Genomic DNA, 21,503 nt, shown 5'->3' with positions numbered 1-21,503 from the left:
TATTTAATTTCTTTTTATATCCCACTTCGCCATTGCCACTTGGTATCTAACTCACACCTTTGCACTCCCACACTTAACCTTGGAAGACTGGAGAGACGCAAGCACTATCTTCTCCGAGTCCTGTCAGGCCGTGCCTCCCTTTCTGCAGAGCTGGCACAGAAGCAGCTGAACTGAAGTGCCATCTTTAGCGCAAGTAGACTCTCTTCATCATAATTTTAAAAAATTGTTTTTTTCACCACTCGTTCATGTTCCGATACTGAACCAAATTAAAGTCAGAACTCAAAAACAGTTATATTGGTGGAATCGAAAGGCTTTCCCCTCTGTAGTACGTATCCTGCTGTCAGGGTTAAGACTTTCTGGAGCAGCCAAGATGATACATTTTGGTTTAATAAATACGATGTATTAATGTTATTTTAGCAAAGGCTGTCTGTGTGCAGGATTTGTGGTACTGAAGTTTAGTTTTGAGTTAGCAGCTTCAAAAATGGTTATTTTTCCTTTTTTTTGTCTATTGTCTATTAATCACGTGGTAAAGTAATGATTTTTTCAGGAATCAGGTTTTTAATTTGATTATTATTGATTATTGAAGATGAAAAGGTATATTTTCAACATCGGGGTGAAGGTGTTGTTTACCATGCAAACCAGCATTATCGCCAGAGTTTTCCTTGGCAGTGCCAATGTGATTACCGCTTTGTTTCAGCATTCGGGGCAGTCAGCTGCCGTGCTCGATCAGATCACAGAAGACTTGTTTCTCCAGTTGCCCACTGTTGAGCAGACCTGTCTTCTGACAGTAGCTGTTCCCGCTGTCAGTGGATTAAAACCTCTTTCTCTTTCTCTTACCACAGGTGACAAACAGCATGTTTAGTGCTACAAGAAAGAAGTTTGTAGAGGGGGTCGAAAGTGACTACCCTGATGAAAGCCTCTACTACAGCCAGCCGTCGATGTTCCCACATCGATCAGAAAAAGACGTAAGTGAGCCTTTTAGGCATCTCATCATGAATTGCACAGCCTGAAAGGAGTCAAAAGCTTTTTATTGTGGCTCCTGTAATCTGCAATGCCCCTGATCAAACAAACAAGTAGTCAGCTCCTCAACATAGTCTTACTGTACAGGTGACCATCAATTTCCTGGATGTCTAGTTTTTAGGTAATCATTAGGTCCCAAGTGAAATTATAGTAACTATTCAGAATCACTCAATTTAGCATGACAGCCTTACAGTATAAGGAAAATGCACATTAGAAGTAATTCTTACTGCACTACACTTTACTATTACATACATTGATGTATTTTTATATGCTATATTGTCAATTAAGCACTGTCACATACAAAAATTCATAAGTATAATTTGTAAGTAATCATAAGTAGAATTTATAAGTAATCCCTACTGACTGAATTAGATTTTACTCCTCAGGTTGTCTCAATCTGAAAAGACATGCATAGTACTTTCATGTCAGGCACTGATGAAAATTCAAAATGCTATAGATGACCTTTCTTTCCATATATGGAATATATAACATATTAGCCAATTTGACTTGGTCTTGAAAAAAACTTGTGAATAATGTTTGTTGATTAAGAAAAATCAATTTCCAACACAGTGAGGTGCAGTTTTACTGGTGATTTTATGAGGCAATGAACAACAACCTGGACAACAGGCTGCTGAATTTGTGAACCTTTTTCCACTCCTGTGAAGAAAGCGGAACAGCTAGTTTTCCAGTTGTAATTACATTAAGTTGCTTTTCAAGTCCAGTTGTACTTCATGTTTTAGATAATGAGCTTGTCTCTTATCAAGATGAGTATACACTATGCTCCCCTGGGTCTTTTAGCAAATTTTTCTGGTCTTTCACTGAAGTGGTATCGAGGTGTTTCTTTTTGTTACTGCTCCTTGCCTGTTAAATGCAGTTTAACTGCAGTTGTCGTCATTGGATCTCAGAGTAACATCCTTCCTTGGCAGGACCACTTGATTAAATCAGACAAGTCACAGGTCTCAGAGTTTGGACTTTAAAAGTGACAAATTAGAAAGTTGTCTTTACTAATATCCTATGTGTGTGATGGCGAGAAAAGATTGGCTGAACGTGATCTCTTTCCAGCAACCTTGTCTTTAAGCAATATGTTATTACATTTTGTTTTAAGAGACTCAAAACATTAAAAAAAAGTTTCTAAAAATTCAGGGATAAAGAAGTGACTGTATTGTGCACGATTGAACCTCTTCTTAAATTCTTTCATAAATTGTATTGTTGGTAAAATTGCATTGTGCATTGCATTGTACACATAAATAATCTTTAGCTGCATATCGATTAAATAAAGAACATCCATCCGTTTTCTTAACTGCTTCATCCAATACAGGATCTCCGGGGAGCTGGAGACCATCCCAGCAAGCAAGGGCAGAAGGCGGGGTACACCCTGGACAGAATGTCAATCCATGGCAGGGCAGGCAGACACAAACACGCACACACTCACACCAGGGGCAGTTTCCTCAGAAGCCAGTTAATGTTCTAGTACGTCTTTGGACTGTAGGTGGAAACCCACATGAACGTGCATACAAACATACAAACTCCTCACAGACTGCACCCCAGGAGCTGAAGTCCCGTCCCCAGTACTGTAAGGCAGCAGTGCTAGCCGCTGCACTACCTTGCTGCCCAGTAACAAAGTCATAACTTCATAAATTAAATCAAAAGGCCGATTGCCTCAGTCTCACTGTGTCTGTGATCAGAGTAGCACAATGGCAGTTGAGGCAGCAAAGACCCCAATTTGCAGTAGCTATTGCTACTTACTGAAACTCTTAGGTTTAAAAATAACTAAGAAAAACACATTTGTTTTAAGAGGTTACTTCTGTTTTATCACTGTTTTCTTTAGAGTTTGTAATCATAAGGCTCTAGGCTAAGGCTTCTTCTCACTAAAATGTTTTGAAGCCAGCTTTTGAAGTGTGGCAGAGGTTTTGCTGCAAAAGTGAAATCCTTTTAATATTTAATTCATAATATAAAATTCCTCAAACTGTGTGATTCATACTTTGAAAGTTAAAGCAATCTTTTTATAATAAAAAGCTGTTTTATTCCTTTTTACTTGTTTTCTCCTTTAATGGCTTATCAGCTAGTTTGGCCAGCTTCCTTTCTGGGAGGGGCGTGTGAAGCAGCTCTGTTTGTCGTCTTACCATCTCTCTCTGCACGCGAGCGCTGTGCAAGACGCTTTCACTTGCGATCGCCAGTGATTCTTCTGTTTTGCAGCCTACCATTTTGGATTCTCCAGTTATTAATCATTTTGGCAAAGCAGTACAGCTCCCGTGCCAGCAGAAGTGTGCATGTTCTCAAGTGTCAAACCTTTTGACTTGTGCGTGACGCAGTCCATTATAGGAAAATTAGCTAGCACAGAAAGAGAACTGATTCTCTTGCTGTTGATATTGCAAGTTTACAGATCGCTGACAAGTTCCAGCAGTGTGTTATTCTAAGTTTGTATATCTAAGATAACTCCAGCCTTCCCAGCCCAGCTGGTACTTGGGGTGTCCTGCTCACTGTGGATTGATGGCATGGCCTAGTCTTGAACTGCTGGTGTGTGGTTCCTAACTCTGGTCCTAGGGGACCACTTTGTCTTCTGGTCTTTACTCCAGTTGAGTTCTTGATTACAGGCTTGTTGATTGCAGTTTTCTGTTTGGGGCATACTTGTGAATTTTTTTTCAGCTCTTGAAAGATCCAGTGGGATCATGCAATTGGGATCACTCCTGTGCTGGTTTCTGACTTTCAGAACTGTCACAGTTTAGGTGTGTTGCCTAAATTGTAACTGGAGCTCAACAGAAGGGACAGAAAAAGAGAAAGGTGAATTGTGTTTGACACATTGTCACCTGCTTACAGCTTTGTATTCAGAAACAAGGATGAGCAAGGTGGAGAGAGAGACTGAGTAAAGTTTTGTGTGCTGACTTTGTTGGAAACCCTACCCTTGAAGAAGCGTGTTTTTTAAAACTCCGGACTGAGCACCGAAACAAGTTAACCAGAAGTCAGAGCAAGTAAGTCAATCAGAGTCATCAGTGAGCACTTGGGATTCCGAGCTCGGCAGGAATGACGAGTGGCAGACGTAGTGGAAGCACCTCCGTGGGGACTGGGGTGGGAACCACCAACGCACAGGGCTCAACCTGTGATCCCAATTACAGCTTTTAACTGTCTGAGTCATACAGGAGCCCTCCTCCCCAGGTGAAGGAAATATGCTGCTTGAGTAAGTCTGAACTCCTTTTCCTGAGGGATGATTCTAGCTAGTAAATATAAGCTGGGTGACAGCCGTTGCTGTTATGATAGATATTAAGGTGCATCTTTAACATCGAGGAACAAGGTGACATCTTGGTGAATATGGCACTTCTTAGGTTAGGATCAGAACATTGTCTAACTCAAGAAAATACAATGATAACCTGACATTTCTTTTATTAATTGAAGGTTTATCTTGTTTGCTTTCCTGAAAAGCAGCTGATTTTTAGGTTGCTATGAACATTCCAGACAACTTTAAAACTGAAGGGTGAATCAAGAGTTGAAAAAACTGGGAGAGTTTTATTTGAGATGGCTAAGGACAGACCCTGGGCCCAGATCACAGGCCAGGAACGTGAATCTTGGCTTTTAATCTCAAAGCGGAAAGGTTCTCCAAAATGGAAGCTGGAAGAAGTCCCTTCACAGTGGAGTTTACATCAGTTCATATGTTCTGTGGGCGAGAAATGAAATGTAACTATTTTACCATCTGGTCCTGCTTCATATGAAAACATGGAATAAGGGAAATTGCAAACACCGTTTCAGTTACACTAAGATTATTAAAAAAGGCAAGGCTCTTTAGCCCTAAAACATTTATAGGGCATAAGATTATTTATTTTTGATGTCAATGCCTTTTACGTTTTACAGAGTTTTGTATTTCCCCTGTGTCGGTCTTAGTTTTAATGTTACAGTTTTCAGGATTAGCCGGTGTGTGTTGTATTATGAACAATGTTAAATAAGAAAGCTGTTTACCCAAGTTCCCCTGTTGTTGTTTGCCTAGCAGATGCTGTAATACAATATGGAAATCATTCAAATACAGTAGAGAAATAGTAAAAAAAAACAAATGACAAAAAAAGCTGTGTGGCTGGTACACACACATACCTCTACTATACAGTGTTTTTCTATACATATTTTTAGGGCTGCCATGTCCTTTTTTTAACACAGTGATCATATTTCTGCCTTAATTTTTATATTTATGTATTCTAAATGAGGTCCTGCAAACATTGTGAGATTTTAGCATTACGTGATTCAAATTCTGTACTTTTCACTATGTAGTGAGCATAGTAACGGCCTCTGTAGGGCATTTCTACATTGTCTAGATCAGTGTTTCCTAATTGTGATCCTGTACTAACCCCCTTTGATTTCATTTTAACTAAATTCTTAATCAGTTAAGTTTATTGACCCCTGAGTTGAACTGATTGAGTGATTTGTAACTATTATGTGATCTCATTGTAAGAGATGTCCGTTATGGGTTTCAGTTTCAGGAAACACAGCGAGCAGAACTCTTTCAGCGTGGTTTAAAGTTGTACCTTTCTAAACCACTTTTGGTTCTCAAGAATATTGTTAGGCTGCAATTGGAATGACAGTCAAATATTTTCATAATAAGCCTCCTTTACACTGTAAAGGGGCCCATTTGTTAAACTCGAACAACCCTTTGCAATAATCCTGGCTGAATGGAGTCTTGAAGGACGGCAACCGTTCTGTTGGTTAACAGCTGGAACTTCGTTAAAACTCTAAGCAAACATTTCAGGCTAAAGGAGCCTTTTCTTGAGCAGCCAAACATCAAGTTCATCTGGAATGAAAAACCGGAAGTGATGGGTATTCGAAGACCAGGACCGGGGCTAGATAAATAAGGTTAGGCTTTCCATAAGGTACTTGGGAATAAAGGACTTCCGTTAGCTGTAGCCTATTTCACACGGCTGTATTACGAAACAAATGCTGTAAGCCACATTACGCAGAGGACTGATGACACTCAAACCAGTCTATAGTGAGATATAACACCTCTCTGCAAACTGATATGCAGTTATAAGTCTCGGCAAATTCTCTCGCAGTTTAGTAAGAATCCAATAGTTTTTTCAGAGCTGCCTCTGAGACATTACAACCTCTTGATTTGAAAGTCTTTTCACTGCCTTACATTTAAGAAGTGAAAATGTTGTAACAGTAAATGATAGACTTTGTAATGAACATTATTAAATTAATGGTCACAGGATTTCTCACTTTTAAAATCAAAATGATTAAATGAACAGTTCTGTGTTATAGGTGCATAGCTGCATCCATGTAGTAACTGAAAATGAAACACAGCCTTTCATGTTTGAACCTAAAATGGTTTTGTTAAGCTAGAAAAAGGTTTTAGAATTAGTTATCAGACTTTTGATAATGGTTTTGCATGTGAAAATGGCATGTGTTATGGTGTAGCTACTAGTGTGAAAGTTTGGTTTTGACCAAAATAATTATTTCCTGTTGCTAAGCCTTAGGCATTAGGTCTTTATTGATAACTTCAGATGATACAATCTGTCAAGGCACGCATTTGGCTGATTTAACTAAAATTAGTTACTTAAATTGAAATCACATTGTGTATTGAAAAATTGTTGACCATTCTAGACATCCTGTAAATATTCGGAACAATCTCTGTATGACTTTTCTATACCATATATGCCCATGGGAATGATACTGGCCATGATTAGAATTAATTGGCCATTTTGAAACAGCAACAAAATTCATACATAATGGAAATTGAATTATTTTCTTTCATATTACAGACATTTTATGTATACCTATTTAATGATTGCGTACTATTTTACTGTTGTATATAACTATTCACCTAATAATTTGTTTTTCAATATTTCTAGTTTGCTATAGTAAAATGTCATTTTTATTCCATTTTTTTAAATTAAATTGTTAAACCATATCTCTGATTGCTTCCAAGGTGATTGCCCAGAGGTGTGGAGGAGAATTGTCAGTCCAGCTTAAAGTCCATTGGAGATCCATACAAACATTAGTGGCAATAGGCCCAAGTGCATTCCTCATTTCACTTCCTCTCTCATTTTCTTAGTTATCTGTTTTTGCTTTTTTTAGCTTTCTGGTTACACTTTTTGGCCATTAGTATCTTAGAAGCACATTTCAGTACTGTGATCATCATGGCAAATCATAATCTTAGGAGAAGAAACAGCAGTGCATCCCTCAGAAAGCATAAGATTTGAGACAGCTAAGAAGTGAAATAGCAGGAGAGAGTGGATGAGACAGAATTCTGCTTTAAAACCCATTTTCTGTGACAGGCAAGTAAGCAGTCACTCAAGATACAACAAATTAAATTTGTAGGCTTGTTAAATGCAACATAGAGTTTGAAGCAGACACATCTGAAGTGAAAATGTCATTGTGCAAGGTGAGCGAAAGACACTTCCATTCAGCTTAATCTTTCTCCCCCATTCTATAACTAAATAGTAGTTCTTTGAAGCAGTCCAGAATCTCAAATGCACTTTTTTATATGTAAACAAGTGGATTTACACGTGAAACAGTGGAGAGGGAACACAATGTGGATACTGCACAGCAATTTTAACTAGCTAATACCATACAAATCATCTTTCAGATTCTGGGTTCCTGTTAAATATTGTCCCTCTTTGAACCTTAGCAATTTGTAATTATCTGATACTGCGAAAGAGATCACTGACATGCCACCAGGGAGCAAAATAAAATTTATATATATTTTTTTGCCAGTTTCTCTGGTAAATGTACTAGTGCCTGGAGTGCAGAAGGATTCATGCAGTTCACACAAAGGTTTTCTTTAAACTACTGAAGGATAAATAGAATTATTTTGTTATTAAGACTTTCAGAAGCAAATTGTATACTGCTCAGGTTTCAACAGAACATATCGTATTTTTACCATTCAGTTTTCATTAGATGAAAAGTCGTGCTTTCAATCCAGTGAAGGTCATTTCAGGTGGCTTTCCTGCCTCTGAGGTAGACTTCAACGCAATGAATGGCTTAGACTGTTCTGATAATAGGTGCATGTCTGATTTTAGTCATTTTACTTCCAGAAAGGCTTTGCTTTTTGGAAGGCAAGATAATGTGAAGTCTTACAGGAACTGAACCAGCTTGCACCCTTGCTCTTATTGTTTTAACTGTAGCGTTTTGGTAAGCTGTGCTGTGATTGTTCATCACATTACTTCAGAGGCAGTGCTAACTGAAGGCAGAACACCGTCTGAACTGACGCGCAAAATCACCCTGTAAGTGTGATAAGGTGATTAACTGTGAAGTGTAGCGTGGCTAACACTTATCTGTGATTCATCCGTGTTAGTGCATTCCTTATACACTGTATGTAGTCTGCTTCATAGTTGTAGTCTGGTTTTACCACGATTACTTTACTATTTGTAGATCTCCATCATTCATGCACTAGGGTTCAATATTAAAACTTCAGGGAGCTGTAGTGTATGTTAATTTGATATATATTTTGTAGTAGTAGTGTACCGTATCATTTTTGCACAAATTCTAATAGATAGATTGTTTGATTCTAAAACATAACGTGAGTCTCATGGTCCATATGTTTCTCATATTCCAGAATGGCTCCCTCTCTCTTTCTGTGAAAATTAAAGTGCTAAAAGCCAATTGAAAGCAGATTTGTTTCCTTGTTGACTTGCCACTGCTAAAAACTCCACGGTAACAGTCTGTGGTCTCCTCTCACAACAGACACCACCGTGCTCTAGGAAGATAAGGTTTCAGAGCCCAAAGACATTCTTTCTTCCCTTATGTATTGTGTTGCAGCAGAAGTGCCTACAGCATGGCACAGAAAGCCAGGCTCAAAGCAAAATCTCACCGACGTACAAAATGACAACAGGAAAGTGCTGAGGCAAAGCTGGGCTGAACAATATATAGCACAGCCTTGTAGCTCTCTTGTGCCAAACCTTCGTATAAACAATCTTGTCCGTTTTTAGGCCAGCAGCCTGTTGACCATCAATAACGTGGACACAAGTGTGCAAGATATATTTTCTCCTTTAAATGTAACTGGTATGATTCTGGTATGATTTTTGTGTTTTTGATACTACATTCTGAATATTGTGGATGGTTATAGATTTAAAACTAGTTCAGTGGAGTTAAAGGTACATGGTATTTGCTTGTATGAAGATTTTAAATACACATTAAATTTAGAAGGCAGTTGCGCAGTGTTACTGATTTTAAAGGAAACTCATATACCCAATAATTTAATATCAGAAAAAAGTTTTTGAAAAGTGTTCTGAAGTTAACATTGTTGTAAATGTACCATAATCCTTGTACATAACATACTGTTGAAGGAACTTGGATAGTATTTGTTTGACCAATATTTTTAAATTTCATACTTCAGTTTAATTTTGCAATATTTTTTTCAACAAAGTAAATGAAAAACATTGCTCATTTTCTTTGCTCTAGAAACCTGGAGTATCGCCCAGAAGCCTGATATCCTTACGCTACATTTGAATGAAACATGGAACTCGCATGTATCCAAAACTGAGAATATTCGGTGAATACAGTGTATTCGCACCTCCCATAATTATCTTTCTGAAAGCCTTTTCCTTTAAATTCAGAAACCTTTAAAATTATATTTAGGAGATTTGTCTCGGTAGTAGGGAGAACAGACAAGACACAGCTCCATTAAGAAAGTTGTTTTTTATGTGATACTTAGGTTCTGAAGTCTTCCTGTCTGCTGGGTTTTGTTCCAAATGGACCCTTAATCACCAGTGACAATTGCTGCCTGTAATTTATCTGTTTGCTACCCTTTTCTGCACTCAGGCCTTGTTTTCAAAACCACTCTAGTTAAAGCACATTATTTCCAGCAATATCACACACGTTTGTCGCTCTTCAACTTGGTAATGAAGAAATTGCTCACTTATTTCTGTCTTAACAGGCGATTGATTGATGATGAACAGACAGAGGTGAGAGTGGCACAGTATCAGACACTCTCCCATTGATCAGTGTTTGTCCTTCTGTTTATGACCTATTGGTTGTATTTCAGTCAGCACACCTAAATGAATCCAGAAACTCAGTATAGAGCACAGGGCCCATAACAATTACAAATCACATTCAGCTTTTTAAGAGCTGAAAGAAAAATTAAGTTTGCCTGTGATTAAAGAAGTGCCCGGAGCAAAACCTAAAAGAGATGGGAGTCAGTGTTCTTGGCGGTGTTTGAAACAAAGGCCTCAGGGCAGAAAAGAAGCCTAAACAAGCAAGCAGGTCAGACGCTGGCAGCAATCAGCACTGGTGTTTTAAAGGCCCAGCTGGAAAGAAAAACACAGGAGTACTCCAGCAGTGAGAAGCTCTTCTCTTGAGGAGGGGAGGCCAACTCTTGTCCTCAAGCATTGCTGTCCTTAAATCTCCAACTTCTCAAGAACAAGGAAAGACTTCCACTTGTCCAGTTAGGGAAATACATTCAAATAGCTAATAAAGAGCTCTGGTGGAAGGAAACCAGAAGCCTTCTGAGTCTTCAGGACTGGAGTTGTATCCTGCATCATGGGTGATATAATTGAATGTCTGCAATTTTGTCGTTGGGCTCTTTTACTTGGCATTGGTTTATCTCTTTAATTTCTGCTGCTGCTTCCGAGTCTTGTGTTTGAAGAAGTATGGTCTTCTTGTGGCTAGAGTGCTGTGACTTCACCGCAGTGGGCAAGTTTGGTGATGTTGTAGAACGTGCATTGAAGGTTTGATAGTTTAAAACACTGTCCTGTCTGAAACACCTTCAACTCTGTTCTACTCTGAAAGGACATTTTTAGTGTTTTACAGGCATTGTCGGTGCTTAACTCTAATTAGGCTGGTCTGTTTAGAATGTTTTATGAGTGCTGGTGATAAATGAAATGCCACATTTGAGTTTTAGACATCACCGGCAGTCCATTTGTGTTATAAAATCATTGCTGTCTACTTGATTATATTCTCATTTCTAATTTCAAAGATCTAATTAGAATTTAATTCTAATTATAAATCACCAATATTTTCAATATAAATCAGCACTAGTTATTTAGTGTAAATTGCATGGTTTAACTCAAACTTCACTGTAAAGAGCACCATTGCTTCCCCTTTATGTTAAGCTTTTATGAATTTTTCTTGTTCTCCTGTTTTGTTTTGTTTCTTTGTTTGGCTGATGAAGAGCTCCTTTTCTTTAAGAAGGCACACTCAGGATTTTTCATACTCTGCACTGCTGCGCACAAATTCAAGTCTCAAATGTTATTATTTGAAAGAGGATAAGCTTATTGTGTTCCTTTCAATGTTTAGAACTGCTGATTTGCAGTTGTCTTGCTCTGCATTTAAATCTCTACACACTTTTAAAACCCAACTCCAAAACACCTAACATAAACAAATACTCATGCTTTTTTTAATGTTTAACGTGTGGAACTATTTTAAAATCTCAGTAGTTTACAAACGGATGTAATTAAGCATTTCTGTTTTTGGATAAAGGACATAGTTTCATATAGTTGGACAGATGTTTTTTTTTGTTTATTTATTGGTGCTGTCAGGAAATATTCTCTCTTCCAAGTGTGTCCTCCTTTCACTTTTAAATTTCACTGACTGGATTATATCACCCAAACTTTGTTTCGCTTCTTCCATATAGATGCTGGCATCCCCATCACCCTCAACGTCAGGTCAATTGTCTCAGCTTGGTGCAAGCTTATATGGGCCACAAAGTAAGTACTGTCTCTTGGTTTCTCCCTGTCTGAAAATGAGTTTATAGTCTGACGAAATTGGACTTCTCACCTCGGCTATATCCCCATTCTTGTGTTCGTTAAATGCCATTAACAGCGGTAGACATGCCTTTACTGACTATTTTACAGTAATAATTCTTTTCATGCGTTGCACTCTTTGTTCAAGTAAACATTTCCAGTAGCTTTCACAGATTAGTTTATTATCATTGCCACTTTCTGGTGTGGTGGGAGGAATGGGATTTATGTAGGCGGGTGCCATTTCCCCCCACCGGACCTTTAATACTAAGGTGATGTTAAAGAAGCGGAAAAGATTTTTTAAAAAAAGGCTCAGCTGAAATTGGAATGAACACTCAATCTGCACGGACCCATCTTGGCTCATTTTAAAACTTACGGCTTTAATTTTAGGGAGATGTAGGCATATGTGTGGGCTGTTGCCATAGATACCTGCCATAGAGTTGGGGCCCACTGTTGCATGATGAACATGTTGCACCGTGCTACTTCATCAAGGTATACAACACTGCTCTTGGCTTCTTGTTGAAGTTTGATTGCAGGAGCTATGCTCCCTGGCTTATATTATTGTCCCTAGTGAGGAATTAATTTGGCTAGTGGGTGCTATTAGTTGCTTCTCTGAATTGTACCACAAGAAGAGGCAAGTTGGACACATGCTGTAATGAAGGCCATTGTAGCCAAGAGGGAAATGTTTATCTGTTCAAGTGTGAGTTATAACTACTTTTAAAATTAAAATCATACATGTCAGGGACAAGAGCCTCAAGCCAGCAGTACTTTGAGCTTGAGTACACAAAGGAACAGGTAAAGGTTTATTCCGGGCTTCAGGTATGGAGAAGGGGTGCATCTCTCTTCTTTTCCTTTTCCTTTAAATAAACCTTTACCCGTTGTTCCTTTGCAGCTGACTCAGCTACCTAATTGAAATGCTTTGAGTTTGTTGTCAGTGAGTTTTCTCAAGGCTCCATTTATATGGATGTATGTGTATTTGCTACTGTCTGTATAGTTATAGCAGTCCAGTTTTGAATGTTGAGTCAATTTTAACGAAACATTGTTAGTTTGGAAAGTGGTATTCCTCACGTAGGTCCGGAAGAACGTAGGTTTCACCCACCTGAAGTATTTCACTGTCAAGCAGTATAATAGATTACAGATATAAAATGCAACCTAGTGAAAACACTCATGAGTATATTATGCCAAAGCAAGTTCCTTGAAGTCCTTATGTTTATCTTTTGTGTTCTATTTACAAAGCTATTCATTTTCCATTACTTTTGCGACGCTTTTGTCTTTGTTAATTGCAGTGGCACTAGGAATGGGCTTTAATCGGCTCCACACAAGTTACAGCCAGTCTGAGCAGCTTTTGTTCTTGGCAGGTGATGCTGTTCGTCTGTAACCCTTGAAAAAATCCTGATTTCACATCAGATTGGTGTCCTTCCCCAGGTGGCGGAAGCGGCCGGTGCTAATACATTTTTTTCTCACCCTGTCTCAGGTGCACTAGGCTTTCCAATGAGGGGAATGAACAACAATAACCCTCAGATAAATCGCAGCTTATCACAAGGTACCCAGTTACCGAGCCATGTAACCCCAACGACAGGCGTACCGACAATGTCTCTCCATACTCCACCCTCACCAAGCAGGTAGGCCTGTGGGCTTTTTTCTCATCACTTCAGGGTATATCGGGATGGAGCATTGCACGTTTCCTTTTCAAAAGGTGTAGCTTTCCCTGTGCACAGAGTAAAATATAGACAATGTTTGAATGAAGCTGTAGATAATGATTGAAACATACCTAGATTTGTGTTGGGGTTTCTGGTTTTGTGAGGTTTTGAGTCCTTCTGCATGTAGCATTGTCAGGTTTCAGGATCTTTACTTGCCATCCTCTTTTATGCATAATAAAAGCCTTTTACTTTGTCCTCAAATAACAGGTTGACAAGAAGTTTTCATTCTGTTAAGAGTGTCACTTAGATTCAAGCAGTGATGGGGGTATTAACTGTTGTTAGATCAATCAAGAAGCTATTTATGTGAATAAGTGATCATTTTTAATTTTTTTTGTCTTGCACCTTAATGTCATGACCGTATATGTCAAGAGCGCACACACAGCACAAAAGCAACATATATGGTGAAACAGTGTTGTATATGTGAATATTTTTTAGATATTCCATGCACAAATGATCCTAATATCTAATTATCTACTCAAACGCCTGTAATGTCTGTACTGAAACTTGAATATCTTCTTTAGTTTCAACATTTAAAAATTAGCAGATATCAATGAAAAAAACGGAGTGTTATTTTGAACATTGTCAGCAGATCACAATTCTGTCATTAAACTGCATTACTGTACTATGTGGAGTTTTAACACTTTGCCAGAATGCCTTCAACAAAACCCCCCCAAAAATGAACAGTTTTTTGTGCCCCTTCAACTTAAGTCATTATTTCTCATTTGCGAAGACGCCACCAGTTGCAGTTAGTAAAGAATATGTCAGGGCGATGCTGCAACAAGAGACGCAGGAAAATATGTGATGAAACAGGAGTTGCTAAGAAGTCAAGCGTTCACACCAGTTGTTAAAAAGAAGACGGGAAGGAAATGCAGTAAAAGCCAGCTCACTTAGGACAGACTGGAAGGCGAATGGTGGTGGGGTTTCAGAAAAGCGCATGCATGTCGTAATGGAGAAAATGTGTCCTCAGAAGAAAAACCTAATGGGGTCAGTAAGCACATCTCAGCGGCTGGATCATTTAAAGAATTAAAGATATAGGTGAAGATGTAAAATTCCAGCTTTGTAAGAAAAGCCATCATCTTTGAGGATCGATCGTTCATTTCCTTTGGATGAAAGCAGAAACATATTTGATAGTGTTGAGATGCTGATACTTGTATGTGGGATAGGCAAGGTTTTTGAAATTACTGAGGTTCTGGTACTGAAATTACTGAGGTGAACAATTATTTTCAAGACTTGTTGAGACCAATTAATGACCTTAACTTGACATCATCATATAAACATGGATTCCAAAAATACAATTTTCCTGATACAGTAATGTACAAAAAATACCAGTTCAAGATTGTGTAAGTATGTGGCTGTTCATCCACTTGAATTATGGAAGATGGTAAACACAAGGCAAAATACACTAAAACTCTCATTATTTGGCCATCCTTGGATTTTATCTAAGGTCTCCTATAATTACTTAAACATTAATCCGCTTGACAGACAAGTAAGTGTTTGATTACTTCCTTGGATTCAGTTTTATGAAACACTTGTTTTGAACAATAACTTAATTCTCGAGTGTTATATCGTGAACATTGAATGTATACTCATTCAAAGGACAACGCTAAGTCAGGTGCAGTTAGACTGAGAATTTTAAAAATCCCAGGGGGAGAGGAAATAGGTGGATCTAATCACAACAAAAAAGGGAGAAACGTGGTCTGTTTATCTGGATTTTGTAGCTGCTATTCCAGGACTTTCAGTGGTCATCAGGTGAATATGTCATCAGGTGTTATATTCATCCCCATGTGGTATAGTGCTCGTTAATGGATCTCTCTGGTCCTGTCGTAGCACTGGAGGTGTCGTGATGAGTCTAATTCCTAAAAAACGGACTCAAAAGAGTGTCAGTGTGATTGTCCAATTAAATTAAGAGGAACATCATTATACCTTTTCTCAACACTTAATTCTAAGCACAATAATCATAGCCTTGCTGCTACATCAGTCAGCTGTGTGAGCAGGCTGATTAGTGTAATGCTAAAAGGCCAATGGCGTTGTATTGCATTAACCAGCAAGCACTGTGTGGCAAGTTTAGATTTGCATAATGTCATGCGAGTCGTGTTTAGCACAGTAAATACACTTGACACACAGCTTGAATCACTGCACATTTCAGGCCTTTCACAGGGAAAATGATTCAAAATACGAGAATGCGCTTTATCGCAGTGAAATGCGAAGTCTCTAAAATGTGCCCAAGTACTTTTTTGTCTCGCAGAATGAAATTAGTTGAATTTCCATACCAGAAAAGTGTGAAAATGTTCCTGAACTCGCAGACTAGGCATGGCTGTGATATTTTGCAGTTCTGACAGTCTTATCAAACCAATTGAAAGACCTCATCAAGATAAAGAAAGGCCTGCCTTTCACTTATTCTCGGATATCAATTTCTGAGACACTAAACAACACCCAACACTGAACAGAATGTCTTTCAAAGTGTTCTATTCATCAGTGTGACCGTGTGGTAAAAATGTCTTGACTTGAGTTTTCCATTACAAACACTTAACTGGCAATCTGGAGACCAGGTTTTTTCAACCTCAAGCTATTGCTAGCGTGGATTGAATACCCCCCTCTCTTCAGATGGAATGTCCTGAACTGCAGTAAAATTAAATCTGCAAATCTTAAATCTAAAAATCTGCTGAGGTCCATCAGACAAGTGTGTGCAGTTTTTGGCGGGCCTTATATCAGTCATGGTCATTCTAGGTAAAGGAAATGAACAAATCCAAACCAAGGCCCCACTTGACAGATTACTTTTCTTGATAGTGGTATCAAACATTGTGCCCCATGGTTGTTTAGTAATGCTTTCTTATTTGACTTTTACTATTAAAAGTTTATTTGGCTTTTAAAGAGGTTCAAGTGTAACAGCCAATTCACAGCTTCTAAAAATGAAATTAATGTGTGCTTATTCAAAAACCGTCCACAAAAATGTTTGCGCTGTTCAGCTCGTTCAAGGTTCCTCTTAGGTCTGTGTGGCAGGGTCTGTAAAGGGAATAGACAGTACGGGTGGTTGGTACTCCAAAGCTTTTCTGAGTCTGTTGCTGGAGGAAGAGAAATAATTATGGACATCTCTTCAGACTTTATCCCTCAGCCCCTTTTCTATTGTTAATTGTTTTATTCACAGTTCGGGAAGAGGGGAAGGTTTTGTAGGTTGTTGAATGGGGGCAAAGCCAGACATGTTGTGAAGTCAGCGCTCTCTTTTTCCACAGGGGTATCCTGCCTCTGAACACAAGGAACATGATGAACCACTCCCAGGTTGGACAAGGGATTGGCATGCCTGGCAGGACCAACAGCATGAGCAGTTCAGGGTTAGGCAGTCCAAACAGAAGCTCACCCAGCATAATATGTATGCCAAAGCAACAACCATCTCGGCAGCCTTTTACCATTAACAGGTATCTTTCTTTGCTTCTTAAGTTTTAATGTGGCACGACACATCTTACCATCTCTCCAAAATAATATATAGAATAATTATATATGACAAAATGACAAGCATATTGGCAGCCTTTTACCATTAATAGGTGTTATTTTAATGTATTATTCTTCACGAGTAAAGACCTGCAAAGACAGGTAATATAAAAGGTAATATAAACCAAGTAAGTGAATGATTGATTCAGCTAATTTCTTCTAAGATTGCAAGGTGGCGTGAAAAACAGATGACAAGGTGGTCATCCAGGACCAGGATGAATATTATTCAGATGTGCACTCCATTTGAGGCTTCACCACAAAGATTTGTATTCATGAATCCTTTCATTTGAAACCAACAGGGAGAGCAGTGGGAAAAGCTCATTTGAAAGTGAGATATTAAGCTTGTCTCACTGGTGTATGAAGCGAGTTGTAGGCCCATTGTCGGTTTACAATTTTTTTTTATATTGGAGTGTTCACCTGGGAAGTTATTCACAGCACTTCAGTAGTACAGCCACTGCTTTGATGCTCATTTTTTAAATGATAATTTAATTAAAAAACGCTTTCAACTGTTCATCTGGAGCTATGGTTTGTTTTTTCTGTATTTTTAAATAAATGTATCAAAACACAGTAACGGGACACAAAGTAATGGATTTCTCTAAATAACCATTAATGTAGAACCTAAAAATATCTGAAAGACATTGTTTATCTCCGTTATACCTCCAGAGTTATCATAGTGGCATGGTGGGTTGTTTTAAAAAATTGACGCCTTTATTGGTGTTTACTTTAAAATTTACTTTAACACGGACAGTTGCTTATTCAGGATTTCCAGAGCTTGGGCTGAGTCGCAGTTTGCCGAGTCAGCCTTTCCCATAACTATTAAGCTGATTCCGAGTCTGGACTTCTGGAGTCCCTGATCTGTGTTTTCCAGTTGAGCTGAGTCCAGCTCAATCTGAGTCCCAGCAGTCTTGAGTCAAGTTGGACTAAAAGAAACTATTATTGAAGCAGGCAGAAGGATTTTATCAATTTGTATATGTATTTCCATTATATAGGCAAAGAAGATGGAAAACAGATGGTTCTCGGTATTATAGCAAAGGAAATTTCTATGCTATATCTGCACAGCAAACAGTTTACTGTGAGTGCCATCTCAAGTTATTCTAGCTAAAGTGAATATCTAACTTGAATTAAAGCAAAGCGCAGCAGAATGTGCATTAAAAACTCGATTTTCGTAATTGTGTGGTTGATTGTTGTCTGTTTCTGTTGCTGCAGTATGTCTGGATTCGGAATGAACAGGAATCAGGCGTTTGGAATGAACAACTCGTTATCAAGCAACATTTTCAATGGAACAGGTGAGTGTCCCTAGTGCTGCAGGGGGATTTGTTCGAGGTGATGGTCTTGCAGGCATATACACTGCTGAGTGCTGCCCTCTCAACCAGGCATGAGTCACCAGTATTTGTGTCACTTGTATGATGTGAAACATCCAAACGATTTGCCACGACCACACTCCAGGAGCTCTGGAGGGCTCCTTTGCACCAATGGAGATTACAACCATTTTGTTGTCAAAGACTGTTTTAATTCAGCAGTTTTGTGCTTTTCGGTTTTAATAGTCCAAAACATTAAATTCCTTGACAGTAGTAGTTTTTCCGATTGTAGTTTGTTATTGTTTGTGGGTTTTTGTTTTTCCTGTAGATCAATCAAAGCTATAAACTTAATTAAGCTGTTTAATTCATTGATCTCAATGCTAGAAAAGAACAGGAATACCAGAAGCAAATGCTTGTTTGTTAGAATGAAATTGTTAGAGGGAAAAATGTTTTCCAAGAAGGATGGGATTTGAGCATCCAGTTAATGGAGTTTTTTTAGGGTAAAATGAGATTAATAGAAATATATTGGTCATCAAAAATACAAAGACAAGATTACAGTGTCAAGGAAAAGTTTGTGAAAATGGAAATAAATTTCCATTATTATTTCCTATAATAATGGAAATTTTAATTTCTTATCATTATACCCTTGTTTAATCGAAGGGTCTTTTCTTTTTCATATTTAGCATTTCAGTGTTTAAAGGCACAATGGTGTAAGAAGTAGAATAAAACAGTTAACAATCAGTGTACGTGAAACAATAAATGATCCAGCAGAACCTCTGAAAAAGAGTAATTGAAGCTCATCAGTCTAACAGGGGAGAAATGTCCATTTCTAAACAATTAGGGCTCCGTCCTTTACAAACAGAAAGTATTCAAGACCATAGTGACTACCTAGAGACCTGCTGTGCTGTCAAGATCTCCCCAGGAGCAACCCTGAAAATCCTTCAGAACATGTGCTAAAGAGCACTTGGGCGATGCACAAGACCACTGGTCTTTTCTGGACAGTAGAATCCAAAGTAAAAGCTATTTTTTCATACATGTTGTATCCTCAAATTCTAGAGACGGTTGTCAGGCCATTCATTCATCAGCTGAACTGAAAGTGGGTACTGCAGCAAGTCCATGATCCTCAGTGTACAAACAGATCTGCAACAGCATTGCTAAGATTAATGCAGGACCTGAATTGAGCAGCTGATATAAGGAAACCCTCAAATGTCACTGACTTCAAGTGGATCTGTAAAAAAGAATGGGCCAAAAGTCCGGAAAGCAATAAGCGATGCGAGAGACTCTTAAAGTTATAGAATGTTTAGTTGAAGTCATTACTGATCAAGGAGGTGCCACCAGATGCTGAGTCTGTGTTCATGTGGTTATTCACACAGGTATATTTACTGATGGATCATTTTATTTGAAATAATCCAAATGCATCTTATGTCTCTGTTATAAATTTAATCAGGTTATCTTCATTTTTTAAGACTTTCATGATGATCTAATTAAAGTTTAAGTCTAAAATAAACCAGAGTTTGGATCAACCTCGGGAGTCCACAGACTATTTCTAGGCACTGCAAATGTAAAAAGTCCAAGCTAAAGCTTTTCCACAAGATATCTGACTGTAGGAGTTCAATATAACTGTGTCATTATGCCATTACTTAAACTAATACTGGCGTAGAAGCCTAACTCCGCAGGAAGTACATTTTAATAGATGGATTTTCTAGTTATTGAGCACATGTTCAGAAGTGGGTTATAGATATGCAGTTCTTAGTGTTACATATGTTTTTTGGCTTTCTATTTTGAGATTCCATCTATAGTGGCTGCAGGAAGCATTTGTGCACCGTGGTCGCCTACTGATTGGACCTGTTGTATGGATGATGTGATGATATTGTTAGTACTGCTACAGTGGCCTCTGTCTGCAAAGTGGTTACAGTGTGTTGACTTGTTGTTCCAGACGGAAGCGAAAACGTGACGGGACTGGATCTCTCGGACTTCCCAGCACTAGCGGACAGAAGTAGAAGGGAAGGAAGCGGCAATCCAACCCCGTTATTAAATCCTCTGGCTGGCCGGGCCCCATATGGTGAGGCCCCCCTGAGCACCCAGCTTGCAGTTCTTCACTTTCAGAATGACCAGTCTCTCAACAGACCAAGTGTATAATTACGCAATTATATAGAGAGTGTGGTTACCAAATGTCTTGAATCTAACAATCTGCGTAGCTGAAGGTGCAACACAATGTGTGACATTTACAGGACATACAAGTTGTCTAAAGAGTTCAAATAAAACTAGCGAAAAATGGAACTGCAGTTGCAAGAGAAATAGAATTGCACAGGCCAAGCTGGGAAAAGCTAGAGTTCTGGATACAACAGCCTTTTAAAATATTACTATGTTACAGTTTATCAGATGGTTGTTTATAAACCCCACATTTGGTTTTGTCTGAACAAAACATCTTTGCCTGTGCTACCCTGGCTTGTGTTGTCCAGGGTTTCTGATATTTTGGCTCATGTTTCACCCTTAACCAGGTTACCCTGTAATTTATTTTCTTCTAACTGTTCAACTAAATGGTTTTACTTGCTTCCTATATTTCACATGGGAGCTTTTCATTTTATGCATTTTTTAAAAGACTATAGTGCTGGATTACTGTGCTTATGAATGCTGGAGTGTTTAAGGTTTTAACCTAACCTTTTTTTGGTCGATATGAACTATGCATCTGGGTTTATTAGTCATCTTTGCACATTTTCTTGACTTTCTCTCTCTCTTCAGCTAAGATTTCTTGACAATTTAATATCAATAGAAAAGTTATTAATTAATCATTAATATATATTACATCTTTTCATACATTGCTTGTGACTTCACCTCACAGTGTGTATGCGGGTCTAACAAACAAAAATGATTTTATGTGCAATTAAAATGTTAATGTCAAACAAAATGTTAGTGTGGCTAATCTTCTATCCCAAAGCCATACCAGTTTATAATTATTTTGCTTTGAACGGGTATTTCATGAACGTAAATATTATATACTTTATTCTTTGATGTTTTTGTGAAGTACTTTGACATAAAGGTACTATCAAGATTAAAAGCATTACAAAATGCCGTTTTTTTTCCTCTCTCTACATTATTGTTTTAAGCACAGTGCACAGTGTTCAATATCTAAAAGTTATGTCCTTTGACCTGTGTAAAAGAAACGCAGTGGTCTGCCGAAGCCGAAATGTAAGTTGGGCAGAGTTTGGCAGCACATCTGCTGATGTGCTGCAGAAGCACAGCAGGTGCCTGTGTCACTGCTTCCTGGCTTGTGCTGTTCTGCTTCTCTAGTAAAAAATAGAGTCTGCACTTCATTAAGTGCTTTTACAAAACTTAACATTACACTT

General features: G+C 38.3%; 1 protein-coding gene across 1 annotated transcript in view; it reads left to right on the top strand.

The window, feature by feature from the left end:
• Positions 1-21,503, top strand: part of cnot2 (CCR4-NOT transcription complex, subunit 2) — an 82,719-nt gene that overhangs the window by 39,794 nt on the left and 21,422 nt on the right. Inside the window, exons 2-7 of the mRNA XM_088644562.1 lie at positions 843-965; positions 11,567-11,639; positions 13,147-13,294; positions 16,603-16,785; positions 18,065-18,144; positions 20,093-20,218. Of these exons, the coding sequence (XP_088500688.1) occupies positions 855-965; positions 11,567-11,639; positions 13,147-13,294; positions 16,603-16,785; positions 18,065-18,144; positions 20,093-20,218 (721 nt within the window). The 5' untranslated portion in view covers positions 843-854. The remainder of the gene's footprint in view (positions 1-842; positions 966-11,566; positions 11,640-13,146; positions 13,295-16,602; positions 16,786-18,064; positions 18,145-20,092; positions 20,219-21,503) is intronic.

This window comes from Lepisosteus platostomus, chromosome 9, assembly GCF_059453375.1.
Source record: "Lepisosteus platostomus isolate fLepPlt1 chromosome 9, fLepPlt1.hap1, whole genome shotgun sequence".
Lineage (NCBI taxonomy): Eukaryota > Metazoa > Chordata > Actinopteri > Semionotiformes > Lepisosteidae > Lepisosteus > Lepisosteus platostomus.
The sequence above is the reverse complement of the archived record's forward strand: the minus strand, read 5'-3'. Positions and strand labels throughout refer to the sequence as shown.